Genomic DNA, 19088 nt, shown 5'->3' with positions numbered 1-19088 from the left:
GCCTGGGGGAGGGATTATGCCCAGCTGGGGGAGAAATCATGGGATTGGCCTGGGGGAGGGATTATGCCTGGCTGGGGGAGAAATCATGGGATTGGCCTGGGGGAGAGATTATGCCTGGCTGGGGGAGAAATCATGGGATTGGCCTGGGGGAGGGATTATGCCTGGCTGGAGGAGAAATCATGGGATTGGCCTGGGGGAGGGATTATGCCTGGCTGGGGGAGAAATCATGGGATTGGCCTAGGGGAGGGATTATGCCCAGCTGGGGGAGAAATCATGGGATTGGCCTGGGGGAGGGATTATGCCTGGCTGGGGGAGAAATCATGGGATTGGCCTGGGGGAGGGATTATGCCTGGCTGGGGGAGAAATCCTGGGATTGTCCTGGGGGAGGGATGATGCCTGGCTGGGGGAGAAGTCATGGGATTGGCCTGGGGGAAGGATGATGCCTGGCTGGGGGAGAATTTATGGGATTGGCCTGGGGGAAGGATGATGCATGGCTGGGGGAGAAGTCATGGGATTGGCCCAGGGGAGGGATGATCCCTGGCTGGGGGAGAAGTCATGAGATTGACCTGGGAGAAGGATGATGCCTGGCTGGGGGAGAAGTCATGGGATTGGCCCAGGGGAGGGAATGTTGCCTGGCTGGGGGAGAATTTATGGGATTGGCCTGTGGGAAGGATGATGCCTGGCTAGGGGAGCAGTCAAGGGAGTGGCTGGGATTTTCACTTATGTGGATTGTCTATTACAGTACGCTTGTGATGGGAGGTGCTGGCTCGCTTCTCCTCGAGTGGTACGGCTGGGAAACCGTCTTTTACTTTGCTGGCTTTCTCACTGTGCTGTGGGGATATTGCGTGTGTGCCTACCTGCTGAAAAAAAAAGGTAAGTCCTGCCATACCCTGTAACCGCTCTCCAAGCTTTTAATTTGTTAAACTCTCCAGATCCATGCGGTGGCCATCTGTAGGACCTCTCCTACTGGGTAAGCCAGAGGTCAGTAGCGCATGGTTGCAGGATTTTTCTGATGCCCTGTGGGTGTGGCTAGATTTACCCCTCCCCTTTCTCCTCTAGGCTGGTTAACGTTTGTGGACCAGATAATACCAAGTCATCCTAAGGTGCATCTGACTATATGTAGAGAAAGAAAAGTTATTGACCCCTCCCCCCAGCCGTATCTTTGTCCCGATCTCTCTCTCACCAGTTATTCTTATATCTGTCTCTCTCCACTTGTAATCCGTTACCCCACCCTTGTCCTTTCCTACCCCCTACCTGCCACCTTGGGAAGCATTCTGTGTGAGGATTGGCTCAGGCTGTGTGACTTGTTGGATGCCTGAGCTGAGGTAGGTTGGTAGAGCTTGGTGAGTGGCTCCATGGGACTACGTGGATGTCTTGGTGAAGATATACGATCTCCTTGCTCCTTGAAATGCTTTCCATTGATGGATAACAGCGGGGCAGAATTAGCTATAAGCTGACCTTAGGAGGCTGCCCAGGGGTTAGACAGGGTTCCTTGAACCATGTGAAGAATAATGGTGGGGACCCAAACCGATAACTTTCCTCGGGTCCCGTGGGATCTCAGTCCTTTGGTTGTTACGGTCTGGTGAGCCCCGACTTAGTGTTATACTCATTACTGATAGTATCCTCTCCTCGTGTTTCTGGGACAGAGAAAGGTCTGACGTTTGAAGATTTGGAAAAAAGTTTTTCACCTTCTGCCGTGACGCACGTGAACTGGAAGCAGTTTTTTAAGAAGGCTCCTGTATGGTGAGTTTTGGTGGTATTGGGTACAAGCATGGCCATAGTGGTTTACATTAGTGGGCAGAGGGGCACATTGTTTGATATTGCACCAACACAACCCAAAAACGTTGACAAAAGACTGTAAATCCCACCTAATGTTCCCTTTTGCCATTGCAGGGCTGTGATCATTGCCCAGATAAGCGTGGCCAGCACGGCATTCACTCTTTTCTCCTGGTTGCCCACATTCTTCAAGGAACGATTCCCAGATGCCAAGGTAAGGTGCTTTTACATGGTCATACTGTGCCACCTACTGGCAAACTGTTAATATTACAGAATTGTACTGCAGACAACCGCACAGGTACACAGAGTAAAGAGATATACAAGATTGTTTACTAACGTGTGTAAAGTAGACAAACTGCAAGTTGGCATTGGTTTCAGTTTGGTTATCTTAACTCTAAATTTTAAGTTAACTTTGAATTCCTAACCATTTACACTGTACTGATTTGCCTTGAATATGTTAAACATCTTACAGAACTATCCTGATACATTGATATATTGCAGTATATAGTTCAGCTGCTTAGCAAATGATGCTGGTCATTCTAACTTTACAATCACTAAACATCAGCTGTGCTTCTGTGAAAAATGCATTAAATATAGTTTACTGATTGAAATACTTAGTGGAAATTAACCCCTGCTCTTTATCTATTCCTCTCTTTGTATTCTAACGACCCCTGCGCTCTATCTATTCCTCTCTCTGTATTCTAGCTGCCCCTGCTCTCTATCTATTCCTCTCTATTCTAACTGCCCCTGCTCTCTATCTATCCCTCTCTCTGTATTCTAGCTGCCCCTGCTCTCTATCTATTCCTCTCTCTGTATTCTAGCTGCCCCTGCTCTCTATCTATTCCTCTCTCTGTATTCTAGCTGCCCCTGCTCTCTATCTATTCCTCTCTCTGTATTCTAACTACCCCTGCTCTCTATCTATTCCTCTCTCTGTATTCTAACTACCCCTGCTCTCTATCTATTCCTCTCTCTGTATTCTAACTACCCCTGCTCTCTATCTATTCCTCTCTCTGTATTCTAACTGCCCCTGCTCTCTATCTATTCCTCTCTCTGTATTCTAACCGCCCCTGCTCTCTATCTATTCCTCTCTCTGTATTTTAACTACCCCTGCGCTCTATCTATTCCTCTCTCTGTATTCTAACTGCCCCTGCTCTCTATCTATTCCTCTCTATTCTAACTGCCCCTGCGCTCTATCTGTTCCTCTCTCTGTATTCTAGCTGCCCCTGCTCTCTATTCCTCTCTGTATTCTAGCTGCACCTGCTCTCTATTCCTCTCTGTATTCTAGCTGCACCTGCTCTCTATTCCTCTCTGTATTCTTGCTGCCCCTGCTCTCTATCTATTCCTCTCACTGTATTCTAACTGCCCCTGCTCTCTCCCTGTTCCTCTTGCTGTATTCTAACTGCCCTAGCTCTGTATCGATTCCTCTCTTTGTATTCTAGCTGCCCCTTCTCTCTATCTGTTCCTCTCTCTATGTTCTAACTTCCCCTGCTCTCTATCTATTCCTCTCTCTGTATTCTAGCTGGTCCCACATTCTCTCCCTGTTCCTCTCTCTGTATTCTAGCAGCCCCTGCTCTCTCCCTGTTCCTCTCTCTGTGTTCTAGCTGTTCCTGCGCGCAATGTTTTCTAACTTCCTCCCCCTCTCTCTGTATTCTAGCTGCCCCTGCTCTCTATCTGTTCCTCTCTATATTCCAACTGCCCTACTTTCTTTCTGTTTCTCTTTCTGTTATCTAACTGCCCCTGCTCTCTTTCTGAAACTGTCTCTGTGTTCGAACTGCTCTCTGTCCTTTTCTCATGCTGAGTCTTGAAGTGCATATTTGTATTTTCCCTCCAGGGCTGGGTGTTTAATGTTGTTCCGTGGGTTGTTGCTATCCCTGCAGCGGTTTTCAGTGGATTCCTGTCGGATTATCTTATTTCAAAGGGTAAGGCAGCGATCCGAGAGGAGTATGTTATAGATTGTCTACTAGTGAATCTAGTCCTGGTGTGTTATCATTTAAACTCTGCATGTGAAGCCTCGTAGCACGAGGGCTCTGTGCATGTTCAATGCAAAATGATTAGATGGTCCCAGGTTGAGCAGGTCGGGCTAATAGAAAATGTGGCTGTCTACAGTTCTGCCACTTAAAATCTTTATTACTTTTTTTTTTCTCAAATTCTGAGACACATCTTCTCCCCCTCCCTCCCACAAACCCACAAATTATAGATACTTCATGAAAAGTACCTAAAATTTCTGTAATGTTATAAACCATGTATTTTCTGTCTTTCAGGCTATAAAACTGTCTGGGTTCGGAAGGTCATGCAGGTAAGACCAATGAATATAACGGTCTGAGGGCCATGGGGTGAGGAAGGTATTTAGCCGCATGCGCACATATCATGGTTGATTAAACCTTATTTGCCAGATGTCGATGTCCAAGGGAAAGATCCCGTTATCTCACCCAATGTGATTGTTGTTTTACTTCCCAGATGTTCGGAATGGGAGTCTCCAGCCTCTTCGTGTTAGGTCTCGGGCAGACAGATGCCTATTGGCAAGCCATCTTGTTTGCCTCATTGGCAGTGGGACTGCAGACCTTTAACCACAGGTAGGTAAACACACTGCCCATCCCCATCTTCACACTATTGGACAATGGGTGCACACAGTCTTCTTGAAAGTGTTTGGGTCACAGACCAGTATTAAAGCAGCACTATCGGAACTGGTGTTGGGGTGGAAGGGGACATGTAAAGGCAAGTTTACTTACCTGAACCTGTCCCTCCCGGGCACGACCATCTTGATCCTGCGGGGTCCTCTTTGGTGCCGATATCACTGCTGTATTGTCTCTTATGCCAATTCCCTGCAAAGAAAGTCAAGCAGAGGACAAATACTGAGTTAAAGTAGTCCCACATTCTCTGTATATTTCTTGACTGGGTTGTAATTTTTAGTGAAAGTCCAACACAGTCATAATGAGTGTATTATTGGTATTTATAAAGCGTCAACTTATTCCACAACGCTTTACAATATTCTAAAAGAGTGAAAAAAAAAGAGACAATTACAGAACGTTACAGGAGCGTTAGGTAGGTGAGGACCATGCTCAAACGAGCTTACAGTCTAGAGGAGGTGGGGTAGTCACAATAGGAAGGGCATCAAGCAGGTCGTAAACTAGCAGAAATGTAGGTGATAGTGGAGTGTGGTCCTTTAGGAGAGAGCAAGTGATTGGTTTGTGAAATAGATGTTACTCTGGGAGGAGAGAGTTTCTGAAGAGATTGGTTTTGAGGGACTTCTTAAACAATTGAAGACTAGGAGAGAGTCTGACAGGGGTAGGCAGGCTATTCCAAAGGAAGGAGCCATCTGCGAGAAGTCCTGCAAGTGCGAGTTAGCAGTAAGGGTGCGAGTAGCGGGCAGGAGGAGGTCACAGGCAGAGCAAAGAGATCGAGAATGGCCTTGCCTACGAATTAGTGAAGTAATATAACAGGGACTAGAGTTGTTTAGCTCTTTATAGGTATGGGTTAGTATATTGAATTGACTCCTATAGGATACAGGAAGCCAGTGTAAGGACTGACAGAGGAGTGAGGTGTGAAATCAGTCTGGCGGCAGCATTCATTACAGACTGTAGCGGGCAGTACGGCTCCTGGGGAGACCAACTAGGAGAGGATTACAGTACTCAATGTAAGAGATTACCAGAGCATAAACAAGCTCCTTAGCGCCATTTTGCATAACAAAGGGGCGGATGCGGGCGATGTTTTTGAGGTGGAATCATCAGGTTTTAGCAACAGACTGGATCCGAGGTGCAAAGGTGAGGCCAGGATCAAAGAGCACACCAATACGGCGAGCTTGCAAGGACGGGGTGAGGCAGGTACCATCAACCTGCAAGGAAAATGAAAGAGGAGGATCAGTATTACGAGGAGGAAATATTAGAAGCTCAGTTTTAGAGAGAGCGAGTTTTAGAAAGTGGCAGGACATCCAATCAGAGATGCATGAAAGGAAACAGGTGATACGTTTGTAGGACAGCTGGGGGAGAGATCAGGGGAGGAGAGATATATCGGGGTACAGGTGGTAGCGGGATCCAAAAGATTTAATAAGTTTGCCAAGAGAGGCAGTATAAATAGAGAACAGAAGGGGACCAAGAACAGATCCCTGGGGGACTCCAACCGAGACAGGACGAGAGGAGGAGGTGTCATTGCAAAAGGAGACACTGAACGAACGTTGGGCGAGATAGGAGAGCCACGAGAGGACAGAGTCACAGAGGCCGAGGGATTGAAGAGTTTCGAGAAGTATGACATGATAAACCGTGACCAAGGCGGCAGAGCGGTCAAAAAGAATTAGTCTAAATTAGAGACCTTTGAAATATTATGAAATAGTCAGTGAGGAGTTTGGGGGGGTGACATTGCCGGTTTAAAACAGATTGCATTAAATTATTCTGACCTGGTGGTGGCGCCAGAGGACAGCTTTGAAGTACACACAATGAGAAGTGCAGGGATTACTGGGTTAAATGCTTTGGATATGCACCCTCTAGTGGTAGAAGAGGATAACCAAAATAATGTGAATTCTTTATCTGTGCAGTCTGATACGGAGTATTCTCTCTGTATTGTAAGAACTACAGCTCATTGCAGTGATTATGGTGCAGAGAATCTATTGGGAGTGGTCATCCATACTTTTGTCAGACGTTTTGAGAGGATTTACATAAACCCTGCCACACTGCATTAGGTGTCCAACTTAGCATATCATTAGGTTAGTATTTGGACAGTTAACGCAGACACTGACAGGTGTACAAGAGGGGCCAAGCATTAAGCTCTGACGAAGCCCTTGTTTTTATTAACCCCTTAAGGACCAAACTTCTGGAATAAAAGGGAATCATGACATGTCACACATGTCATGTGTCCTTAAGGGGTTAAACTACTCTAATAATGAGACATAAGCTGGGAAGGCGGCCCATAATGACTGCAGCGAGCTGCGATTGGTCATCGTTAACGAAGCATGGCACGTAATAGGGAATAATGCTCTCCCATAGGATCTCACATAAAAATCGAATAACCTCACTCACCGTTTTTCACTAAATCAGGAGTTAGATGAGAATTGTAAATCAAATTGGAGACATTCTGCTGAGCCGTCCCCCTCTCGGGTTATGGAAAGACTCTAAATGCATTTGTGGAAATCTAAGGGATGTAAACATGCGAGGTATACTAAAAAACACACAAGTAATATTATGGCGCTGAAACAATTGATAGTAATAAACGTATGTAATAAGCAGCACTATATACAGTGAAAAAGCTCAATCACTATATACAACCAAATTAGTTATAGAATAAGTGAAGACAAATACTAATACCATTTAACTTTTTACAATAACGGGGGCCTTAAGAATTCCTGTAATGTATCTTTAATCAGTAGCACGGCTTTATCCTGCTCATTCAGAGACAAACAGATCGTTCTATTCTCAATTCTTAAAGTTACCCAAAGCGCAGTGAAACATCACTGACTCAGCATCACGCAGTCTACTCGTCCTGTGTCCACTCTTTCTTTTCTTCAATGAGCCTTTTATTACTTTTCAATTTACTTGTGTGTTTTAGAGAGAGCAGCAGCACGAACCCGGTTGACGTAGTAATATAACCCGATGTTATAAAGTAGTAAAACAAGTTAATGACAAATTTATGGTCACTTGCTGTTGTTTAAATTGATGTCATTACAAATTTCACTGTTTCTTTGTCTCCCTCTAGTGGTGTAACTGTGAACGTACAGGATCTAGCCCCGTCCTGTGCTGGTTTACTTTTTGGTAAGGAACTGACTATTTTCTCATTGCAAGAAGTTGGATGGGATGTGGTTATAGTGTATACGGTGGTAACAGCTTGTTTCTTGTTCATCCAGGTGTGGCTAATACTGGTGGAGCTCTGCTTGGTAAGTTCACAGTGGCACACGCATGGTTTTTGCAAGTTGTTGGACTGAATATCTCCAACATCTTCTCACATTTTCTCTGTCTGTCTCTTTGTATTCTCTTTAAGTTTCCTGCTACTCTTGAAGGAGACCCCATCCTCTCTGCCACACGTGGTCACCTGACCATGACGTGAAGCCTTCTGATTTGGCTATTACGAAATGCAATGGTAATGGGCGTTATGGGTTTGGGTCCTTGTCGTCCTCCTCCTGTCCCACGGATTCATAATTAAGGAAATGAATAACAAAATATATTAAATGGGCGCCAGCAATAATAAATTACACTTCACTGACTGTTCTATGGTTTTTGGTAACCGATCAGACTTATAAAATAAAAAAAAAAACTGATCAGAAATTTGGTGCACAGTGTACTATTACAACAAGTCTAGGGTGGCTTGCAAAATACCTGACTCGTTATTAGTAATGCATGCCGACTATTTGCCTGATTGGCTGCTGACAGCGATGCATTCAGGTCAGGCACGCCTGATTGGCTGACAGCAATGAATTCAGGGCAGACACTCCTGATTGGCTAACTGCAATGAATTGAGGACAGACACTCCCGATTGGCTAACAGCGACGCACTCAGGGCAGACACTCCTGATTGGCTAACAGCGACGCACTCAGGGCAGACACTCCTGATTAGCTAACAGCGACGCACTCAGGATAGACACTCCTGATTGGCTGAACAGAACAACCAAACGCACAATGAAAAAACATTGTGAATTCACTTTGCGAAGCATTTTTACAGCCAGTCAGGATTAATAGCGCTTCTGATCTAAGATGACTTAAACGCCCCAGTAAGTGTTACTCTGCTGTTTCCTGGGGTAAATAGAGCAGGCTTGGTAGGTAAAAGGCTCACTTACCTTCACAGCACTTCTCCGTTGCGGCGGAAGTCCCATCATGCCTCTAGCAAAGAAATTCTGTATGTGCAGTCTGTCTCGCCATGCCTTACAGACTCATGCGCGGTGTGTACAGCATTACTTAAGTTAATTTATTGAAATATTTGGCTGGTAAAGCATCCAGCTTAAAATATAAAGAACAAAACAACATTCTAGGAACATTTTAGCTCAGCCAATAAGTAATTTTTATCTATCTGGTTTAACTAAAAGTGACGGTTCGACTTTAAGTTGGACTGTCTCCTCCCCATCTTTCTACTCAATAGGTAAGTAAAAACATATTGATTTGTATAATACACAATGCAATGAAGGCACAGCCTGGCATGTGATGTAAATTAGGAAACCCATGATACTGTGCACAAGTGCCTCTGAATCTGCTTGCAGGTTTATGGCAGGAACACTGTATCTTGGCGAGGGGTAATCCGACACATACAGTCAGAGCATTAAAGGTAAGTAGCACTGAGGGAATGTCTGGCAAGACATTCAGAACCAAATGTATCTAATCAAGGATCACTTCTCTAAAAGAAGATACATGTAATTAATCTATGCAAATGATGAAATCGGAGGACTTTTATATGACAAACCTTTAACAATCTTTTTAGCGACATGAATATTTATATATCTAGTGTTGGTCTGATATATTCTTCAAATGTTGTGGAGTAATATAAATAGTTAAATATTTCCAAAAGTAGTTAGACTCTCCGAAACAGACATACTGTGTGCTTTTTAAAAATGTAGAACAATAATTGATTTTTATATTTTGTGGATAAAAAGGCAGGAAAAGGGGGGGGCGTGGTTTGCAGCCGGCCGAGCTGGACGTGTTCGGCTAGAGCTCCGCTGTAACCACGGTGCCAATCGCTAACATTTGCACGGACAGACTTTAAACATATATATTCCGGTAAGGGAGCTAAGATGGACAAGAAGGCCCCAAGGAGGCAGACCAAGAAGGGGACCGACTCGGCTACTACAGTCTCCGAGTTATTTGCGGCCTCCCGAGCTATGCGCCTGAGCTCACAAGATGGCGGCCGGGACGGCCAAAATACGCCGCGATCACCTTCGAGCCCAGGCGGCAACGTGGCAATGGGGGGAGCAGAACCCGAGGCCAGCCAGATACTTGCTAAACTGGCTGAAGTGCGGACTTACCTGGCTGCCGAAATGGTCCGCAACACCGCTGAGGTCAAAGCGGAAATTCAGGCCTTGGGTGCTCGGACGACGACGCTGGAACACAGGATGGAATCCACTGTGATCGCCCACAACGAAGCAGCTGCCCAAATCAATAGCCTGAAAACCCAGCTTCATGCGGCTACATCGGCGATTGAGGATTTAGGTAACAGATCGCGGCGCAATAACGTTCGCCTTCGCGGCCTACCTGAACAAGATGGAGAGGGCTCCCTCGCCGACACTGTGTTGGCTATATTCCGCCCGCTTCTCCCTGATATACCGGACCACCTATGGCATATCGAAAGGGCACACCGAGCTCTCCGGGCCAGGAGAGCCGATGACAGACGGCCTCGGGATGTAATTGTGAAATTTCTCTCTTTCCAAACTAAAGAGGCCGTAATGAGGTGTGGAAGGGGCCGCCCGATAACGCACAACGGAGTGGAGGTAGCCTTGTTCCAAGATCTCACCCCTGCTACCTTACAGCGTCGGCGGGAATGGCGCCCACTTACCGAAATATTGCAGAAACACTCCATTAGGTACGCCTGGGGCCATCCCTTCCGCTTACTGGCTTTCAAAGACGGCCGCACTAGAGTTCTCGCTCCTGATGGCGACCCGACTGCCTTCTTAACAGGCTTGGGGATCGATATCCCTCTTGGCTTTACGGTTCCGGTGGCAGCGACGGAGGTCCTTGCACCTCTTCCACGCGACTGGCTTTCGGCGGGCGAATGAGGAGGTCGGAGTCCTGGCGGCGGCGGGAGCCCTGCTGTACGTGTCCCAGAGTGGTGAGCGGATCCGGGAGGGTTCTTGCAAGTTGGGAGGGTGGCCCTTTTTTGATAATGTTTTTGTAATGTTTTGCTACCCCCCCCCCCCCTTTTTTTCCTTTTTTAAACTTTTTTTTTTCTTATTTTGGGGGGGGTTCCCATGGTCCGACCGTTGTCCCCTCTGCGGGTGGGTTCTGTTTCTGGGGTGGGCTAGGGCTGTGAGGTTTCCCATCATCTCCCCACCCCACTAACTAACTAACTCACGAAAACGCTTTCCCCCGGCCCTCTCGCTCTCTTGACATGCAGTAGTGGGCTGCGAATGCTTAATTTTTTTGGACTCGAGCCGGCCCGTTTTTACCCCCCTTGCGGACTCAGCAGGACTCATAGCGGCAAACTGTTCCCCTTATTTATTCATTCATTGTTCATTACTCATTACTCATTGTTCATTGTTTCCCTGATACCTACATGTTCCATTGTTCCAACCCGGGCGAGGGGGCGGCGGGTGGCGGGTGACGTGCCCGGTTGATTGCTGGGGCCCTTACTAGCCCCTGCCCTATGTTAAAGTGTGTCTATTCCCCGTTATGGTTGCTGCCTCTGGGAATGCTAGCGTTTAAGATGGGGGATGTGTTTTGGCGGCCCATTTGTTGCCTAGGTCGCATCTATGCCTCACGGTACTCATGGGAAGCAATCTATGAGTTTTACTGACTTTACATTGTGTGCAGCATTATTTTTGTTTCTCTCCGTCCGTCCCTCCCCCCCCCCCCCCCCCCCCCCTCGTCTGGGTGGGCGGGTGGGTACAACACAACACTTCTCACTCGCCCTCTTAATCCGGCCCGCTGACTATATACTGAGGGTCACCAATGGGTACTGTTGCCACTGGGTCTGGAGCTCTATCCTGGGCCTGGGCCGCCTGAATATATCCATTTCCCACGTGCAGTATTATTATTTTCGGTTATTTTTAGCTGCACTTGAGCGTATCCGCTCCCCTGCCTGTTTAAGGGGGATTATGTTTCGAAGTATACATATTCGCCCCGCGGGGCGCCCCCAGATAAGACCTCCAGTTACTAATTAGGGAGAGGGGTCGATTCAACGGAGATATGCCTAATACCCATACTCTCTCACTCTCTCCCCCCCCCCCCTAGGGATGACAATGGGTGATGCTGGGGTTTGTTCTGGGGTAGAGGAGCTCCGCTCCCCCTGGATTGTTTAAATAAAGTGTTTGTCCACAATATATTAATTTGGGCACCTTATGGTGCCTACTACAGTTGGTCTATGCTTGGGCTACTCTGGGGCATTTTTTGTGCTCTGGGGTCACCTCAGTATACACCCCAAGTTGTCCTGGCAATGGGTAAGCCCAGGCGAAAGTTCTCTCGCTTGTTCTTCTTTCTTATACCTTCTCCTTTCTATGCTTCTACGCTTTCTTCCCTCTCCCTCCCCCCCTTCCCTCTCGCCCTCCCTTACGCCCTCAAGGGGGACGCAGGTACCCGTACATGCTACATGCCACGCGGACACAGTGGGCGAGACCCATACTGCCGCTCTATGTTTTTGATAACCTCATCGCAATATACGCAGGGACCCCTGGGGGACCCGGCACGTAAAATACGCATTACCCTTTCCCTATCGCGATGCCATTGAAATTAATATCTTTGAATGTCAAGGGCCTCAATGCTCCGAACAAGCGTCGCCTTATGTTCAGAGATCTTAAGCGGTTAAACACGGACATTGCATTCCTGCAGGAGACACATATTCCAGCGTCAGCGAAATTCGCACTAAAAGATCATGTGTTCCGGACTGTCCACGAGGCCAGGGCACTGAACAAACGTAGTGGTGTAGCGGTACTTATACACCACAGGTGCCCTTTTAAAGTGGGGAAAGTTGAGGCGGACCCAAAAGGCCGCTTTGTACTGGTGTCAGGAACTTTATACTCCCATACGACTCACTTTCTGAATATCTACGCCCCTAATGACCCCTCTACTGAATTCTGGGATGCTATGGCCCAGTTGGTACAGGATCTACCACACGGAATGGTGATTGTGGGTGGCGACCTTAATGCCGCCCCGTGCCCGGCCGCAGACCGGAGCCGGGGCTGCGGCCTCCCGCGATCACACGGAAGAGGGAGACAAGATAAGATTCTCCAGTCCTTTATCCTCCGGACGGGCCTCTTAGACATCTGGAGGGCACATCATCCTGCAGACCGCGACTTCACTTTCTATTCAACACCCCACGACACCTATTCTAGGATCGATATGTTTTTAGTGAACTCTCACTCGGCGTCAAAGGTTACGGGCGCCACGATCGGCTCTATCACCTGGTCCGACCACGCCGAGGTCACACTGACCTTGGACAACTTATGCGTAGCGTCCCCATGGTCCTGGAAGTTAAATACTTCTTTGCTACAAGATCTGGCAGTGGTGGACGTAGTTCGGAAGGAAATGTCAGAATATTTTACTAGGGAAACAGAGTCAGGCCTCCGCCCGGCCACGGTGTGGGCCGCCCACAAGGCGGTTATCCGCGGTATCTTGATTCGCGAAGCCACACTGAAGAAAAAGCGCAAATCGCAACTAATATCATCTCTCTTAGAAGCGTTGGGACGGGCCGAGGAAAAACACAAGGCTGCCCCGTCGCCTACTACACTAACGGGCGTACAAGACCTGCGGGCTTCGGTCCGCGAGGCACTCTTGGACGACACGGCCAGGGCTATAATGTGGTCCAAGAGGACCTATTATGAAAAATCTAATAAGATGGACACACTGCTAGCCAGAACTCTTCGCCCGAGACAGGGCCACTCGCATATAACGAGTATTAAAAACAGTTCGGGTGGGAACTGTACAGATCCCACCGACATAGCTCAGGTCTTTACAAGCTACTTTTCCAATCTCTACAACCATTCGAACGACGACGAGGCGACACGTCAACGTGACACCAAGGAAACTAAGCAATTCTTGTCTCGATTGACTCTTCCACGATTAGGGAGGGAGGACTCCGCGATCCTCGGCACGCGGATCACGGCCGAAGAAATTGACGCGGCAATAACCGCTCTGAAGGGTAACAAAGCTCCGGGCCCGGATGGCTTCGAAGGTAGCTACTATAAAATCTTTCGTGACGAACTTACACCCCACTTAGAGACCTTATTTAATGACCTTATGGAGGGCGGCACTCCGGACAGGGACATGTCTCTGGCCGACATGGTGTTGCTACCCAAGCCTGGCAAAGATGACTCAGTTCCGGAGAACTTTCGCCCAATCTCATTAATCAATCACGACTCAAAAATCCTGGCTAAGATCCTGGCTACCCGATTGAACCCTTTCCTCACAAAGCTAATCCATCCAGACCAGGTGGGATTTATTCCTAGTAGGCAATTATTCGAAAATACTAGACGTAACATTGACCTCATTTGGAGACAGGTAGATAAAGAGATCCCAACGCTGCTCTTGTCGCTAGACGCGGAAAAGGCCTTTGACAGAGTCAAATGGCCTTACCTATTTGAAGTCCTTCGGCACTTTGGCCTTCCGGCCACCTACCTGACTGCAATTGGGGCAATGTATACCGACGTGCAGGCGCGGGTTCGGATAGCAGGGTCAAAAACTATACCATTTAGTTTAAGCAATGGAACGAGGCAGGGCTGCCCGTTGTCCCCACTGCTGTTCGCTCTGTCGTTGGAGCCCCTTTTGCAAACAATACGTGACACTCAGGAAATTAAAGGAATTCAGATCGGAGGCCAGCGATACGTGGTCTCCGGCTTTGCGGACGACGTCTTGCTGACCTTGACTGAACCAGGGGCTTCGATGGCGGCTCTGATGGAGGTGTTGGACTCCTATGGCAGGCTTGCCGGCTATAAGGTGAATCTCACCAAATCAAGCGCTCTCCCGATCCATATGCGCGACTCTGACGTGGAACACCTAAGGGAGACATATAAGATTCCTATAGCCAGAGACAATATCAAGTACCTAGGGGTTCGGCTGACAGCGGACCCGACCCACCTACACCAACAGAATTATACACCCTTAATCCGCACCTTAATAGCGGATATGGACAGGTGGCAGGATAAACCGATCTCTTGGATAGGTAGGATCCACACGGTGAAGATGAACGTGCTCCCACGGATCCTTTTCCTATTTCAAGCTCTGCCGCTCAAACTGACTAGGTCCGACCTGGGCTCGCTCCAGCAAGCCATAGGGAAGTTTGTTTGGCAAAACAAGAAACACAGAGTATCTCGAAATATTCTATACAGGGCAAGATCTAGAGGCGGACTAGGCCTACCGAACCTATACTACTATTACTTGGCAGCCCAGCTTACGCAAATAGCGTTATGGCACTCTCCTCCGAACGAAAGGAGGTGGGTGGATTTGGAATCATCCCTCATGGGACCCGACATCCCCCAATTCTTTATGTGGGTCCCCAAGGCCAACAGACCACTCCCACACATCCACTGCCCGGCCATTGCGAACTCTATAAAACTCTGGGATGCTACATCGCTTAAATACGGGTTCTCCACGCAGTCCTCCCCGTTAACTCCTTACCTACGAAATACGGCCTTTAGCCCAGGGCTGACGGCTGGGGACTTTAGGGGCATAGAAAGCACGGGACTCAAACGTCTATGTCATCTATACGAAGATGGCTCGATAATTCAGTTTGAGGAACTAAAGACTAGGGCGACTTTACGCCCCTCTGACTTCTTCCGGTATCTGCAGCTTAGAGACTTCGCTCAAACACCAGCGATCCGGGCTATAGCATTAACACCGCCTACATACTTCGAGAACATGTGCCTGAAGGAGCAATTCCCGAAAGGCCTTATCACTGCCTTATACGCTCACTTAAGTACCTCCACATCGGAGTGGGGAGCACTCACCTACGTAGCACAGTGGGAGGCCGATCTGGGCGAAGAGCTTGAAGGGGTGGACTGGCAGGATATCTGGGAGGCCGCTGCGGCTTCGTCGGTATGTGTCTCCATGCAGGAACAAGCCTACAAGACTATGTTTAGGTGGTACACCACTCCGGTTAAACTTCATAGGATGCGTAGAACCCCCACAGACTTATGCTGGAAAGGTTGTGGCAATAAAGGAACCTACATGCATATGTGGTGGGAATGCCCGATGATTCAGCAATTCTGGAAACAGATAGCAGAGGTACTGAAGACTATTTTCGATAGAGAAATCACCCTGGACCCTTGGGTCTTCCTTCTGGCCAGGCCTATGGAAGGCTGGTCCAGAACGGAACAGCTACTAATTCATAAAATTAATTTGGCAGCTAGACGAGCCCTAGCACAACTGTGGCTACAAAATACTACCCCCCCACTAAACATGGTCCTACACAAGATTAAAGATACATTCCTAATGGACAAACTGACGGCCAAGGTCAGAGGCACACATGCGAAGTTTGAGAGGGTTTGGGCTCCATGGATAGATAGCGGGATGGGCGGTTGAGAGGGCGGGAGTGGGTTTATCCCCCACCGCCCCACCCCCCCCGACGGGTCTGCACCGGTAGATACTCCTGACTTTTCTCTCCTGTACAGAAGTATGGGGACCCGACCCGGAAATTAGCAAGCTATAAGATACCCCACCAATGTCACTCGCCTTTCCGCCATCAAAACTGGGTCCATCCAATGCCCCCGGGTACTGATACTTAAATGTCCAAAAGAGCTGACGGGTCCCGGCACCCCCTTTTCCCTTCCCATCCCCCCCCTAAAACCCTTTCCTGATCCCCCCTACCACCCCCCCCCCCTTCCTCTTTCTATCTTTCTGTCGCTACATTTCCACTATTGACTCCATATGGTCCCTATATCCCCCACTATCTGACGGCACAATCCTCACACTACCTCCACGGAGCTATTACTGCCGGAGCTTAAAATGGTTAAACCGCACCTTTACTGAGGCTGCCTTTCCCTTGAGGTGGGAGTGGGGAAACATACTTCAATACCACAAAGCTCAACAGATGCCGTCATCACGTCCTCCTGGTTACTTCGTATCAGGCGTTTGGACCAACCGAGTCTATTTCTTTTCTCTTTTCTCGTTTTACAATTAAAAATTTTTTAAGGTGGAACACCTTGAACCTGGGTGGCACGTCGGGGCGGAAACACAATCTGACTTACCTAACGCAATAGGTTATGCTATGTTAATAATATACTCGTTTGCAAACTATATGTCTTTATGCCCGCCTTATCGTGCTCCTAATGGTCTCTATTGAAATTGTTACTGATGTATGTTATGTTGTAACCTTATAATAAATAAAGAATTTAAAAAAAAAAAAAAAGGCAGGAAAGGAACCTCCCTCCCCCCTCCAAAAAGCAACAATTGCTGTCTATGTTCCAAAAAGCTCCAATAATTGATGGATATAGTGGTGTTCATTGGCCTGTGGGGCCTGTTCTTGGCTTCTTTATTAAGCCCTTTTGGAGCAATCTGGGGCACTCTGCAACCTGTGGCAGCCGCACTGATAGTTTGTGAAGTACACAATCTCTGTAGAAAGCGCAAATCGAGCTGACATGCACAAAAATGATAGGAACCGCAGTGCGAAAATGTGAGTAATTTCTTCATAAGTAAGCTTAGAGATTATTGGTTAGTGATTGCTGTTCGCTTAGTCATTGTTGGTTAGTGGTTGCTGTTCGGTTAGTGATTGCTGGTTAGTGGTTGCTCTTAGGTTAGTGATTTGTTGGTTAGTGGTTGCTTTAATGTTAGTGATGGTTAGTGACTATTCTTAGGCTGCTGGTTTAGATGGCTGGAGAGATACTGGCAGCAGAACTGTCATTGTGAGTTTTTTCAAATGTTTATTAATACATTTGTCATTTTGAATAATGTATTTTTCAATGTTAGAGGATTAAACATAAAAAATCAGATTTTGTGGGGAACTAATTAAATAAATTGCTGAAAATCGTGTATTGAAAACACCTAAAAGGTTTTCTTTAGTGCGATCTTATCACTGAATTCAAACTTTATTCAGCCAACAATCCTTTAAAAGGATATTTAACCCCTTGAATCCTGGGTAAGCATGTTTGTCTCGATGTGCGGATTAAAGAATAGTATGAATGATAACAGCTGTGACATCATGGGGGAGCAAGCTGGCACCGCCCACCCCCCTTGTATCGGCTTATTCATACCCGTTTTATATTTTCTTTAATGAGAAATGACTGTTGTATATAACTCTGCACCCTCTCTGTCCCTCGCAGGCGTGATTTGGGTTTACCTGTCTGGATACTTCATGGAGACCACCGGTTCCTGGGATCCCATGTTCCTTCTAGTGGTGGTGGTGAATGTCATCGGTTTATTGGTTTTCACGGAATTTGCCAAATCAGAGCGAATGGACACTGAAGTGGTTCAGGTCTAGATGGAGAAGGACAGGAGGGCGATATCCCTGGCTTTAACCCTGCCACGGCGTGCCAGCTCGCCACCTACAAAACTTTCAGTAAAAGACAATATATTAACCCTTTGGTGACTGTGTATTCAGTGGATATCTGAGCCATTTTAAATTCACTATTTTGTCAGTAGCTACCGGAAGACTATCACAACTGTGGGAAAAACTACAGAGGAGCCAGCAGAGTGTCTTACTGTAAAAGTGCCAATTTTATTTATGTGAAGATTTTATTTATTTTACATCCATGTTTAATATGTGGCTATAGTATATTATTCACAAAGTCGAATAGTGATTTACATAATGAACTATGTATAGCAGATTGTATGTGTGTGTAATATAGAATGTAATATACACAAACCTCACTGTACAAAATCTGTAACATTTCTAATATTATACAGTCTGTCCGTCCACTAGATTATACAGTCTGTCCGTCCAGTACATTACAGAGTCAGTAATACATACTGTAATATACCCCACACCCACTATACTATACAGTCTGTAATATACCCCTCTCGTCCAGTGCAATATAGTAATATCCATACTGTAATATACCCACGCCCACTATATTATACAGTCAGTAATACATACTGTAATATACCCACGCCCACTATATTATACAGTCAGTAATGTACCTACTGTAATGTACCCCACGCCCACTATATTATACAGTCAGTAATACATACTGTAATATACCCCACACCCACTATACTATACAGTCTGTAATATACCCCTCTCGTCCAGTGCATAGTAATATCCATACTGTAATATACCCCACGCCCACTATATTATACAGTCAGTAATGTACCTACTGTAATATACCCCTCTCGTCCAGTGCAATATAGTAATATCCATACTGTAATATACCCACGCCCACTATATTATACAGTCAGTAATACATACTGTAATATACCCCACACCCACTATACTATACAGTCTGTAATATACCCCTCTCGTCCAGTGCATAGTAATATCCATACTGTAATATACCCACGCCCACTATATTATACAGTCAGTAATGTACCTACTGTAATGTACCCCACGCCCACTATATTATACAGTCAGTAATGTACCTACTGTAATGTACCCCATGCCCACTATATTATACAGTCTGTAAAATACCCCTCTCGTCCAGTGCATAGTAATATCCATACTGTAATATACCCCACGCCCACTATATTATACAGTCAGTAATGTACCTACTGTAATGTACCCCACGCCCACTATATTATACAGTCAGTAATGTACAAACTGTAATAT

The 19088-nt window shown here is 46.8% G+C and overlaps 1 protein-coding gene across 1 annotated transcript in view; it reads left to right on the top strand.

Moving 5' to 3' along the window:
- The window catches only part of SLC17A9 (solute carrier family 17 member 9), a 39226-nt gene extending 20587 nt beyond the window's left edge, over window positions 1–18639 (top strand). The window contains exons 6-14 of the mRNA XM_063459582.1: window positions 743–873; window positions 1647–1743; window positions 1894–1990; window positions 3608–3695; window positions 4038–4072; window positions 4234–4349; window positions 7459–7514; window positions 7607–7636; window positions 17647–18639. Of these exons, the coding sequence (XP_063315652.1) occupies window positions 743–873; window positions 1647–1743; window positions 1894–1990; window positions 3608–3695; window positions 4038–4072; window positions 4234–4349; window positions 7459–7514; window positions 7607–7636; window positions 17647–17804 (808 nt within the window). The 3' untranslated portion in view covers window positions 17805–18639. The remainder of the gene's footprint in view (window positions 1–742; window positions 874–1646; window positions 1744–1893; window positions 1991–3607; window positions 3696–4037; window positions 4073–4233; window positions 4350–7458; window positions 7515–7606; window positions 7637–17646) is intronic.
- The last annotated feature ends 449 nt before the right edge of the window (window positions 18640–19088 follow it).

Source organism: Pelobates fuscus, chromosome 6 (assembly GCF_036172605.1).
Source record: "Pelobates fuscus isolate aPelFus1 chromosome 6, aPelFus1.pri, whole genome shotgun sequence".
In the NCBI taxonomy this organism is placed as follows: domain Eukaryota; kingdom Metazoa; phylum Chordata; class Amphibia; order Anura; family Pelobatidae; genus Pelobates; species Pelobates fuscus.
The sequence above is the reverse complement of the archived record's forward strand: the minus strand, read 5'-3'. Positions and strand labels throughout refer to the sequence as shown.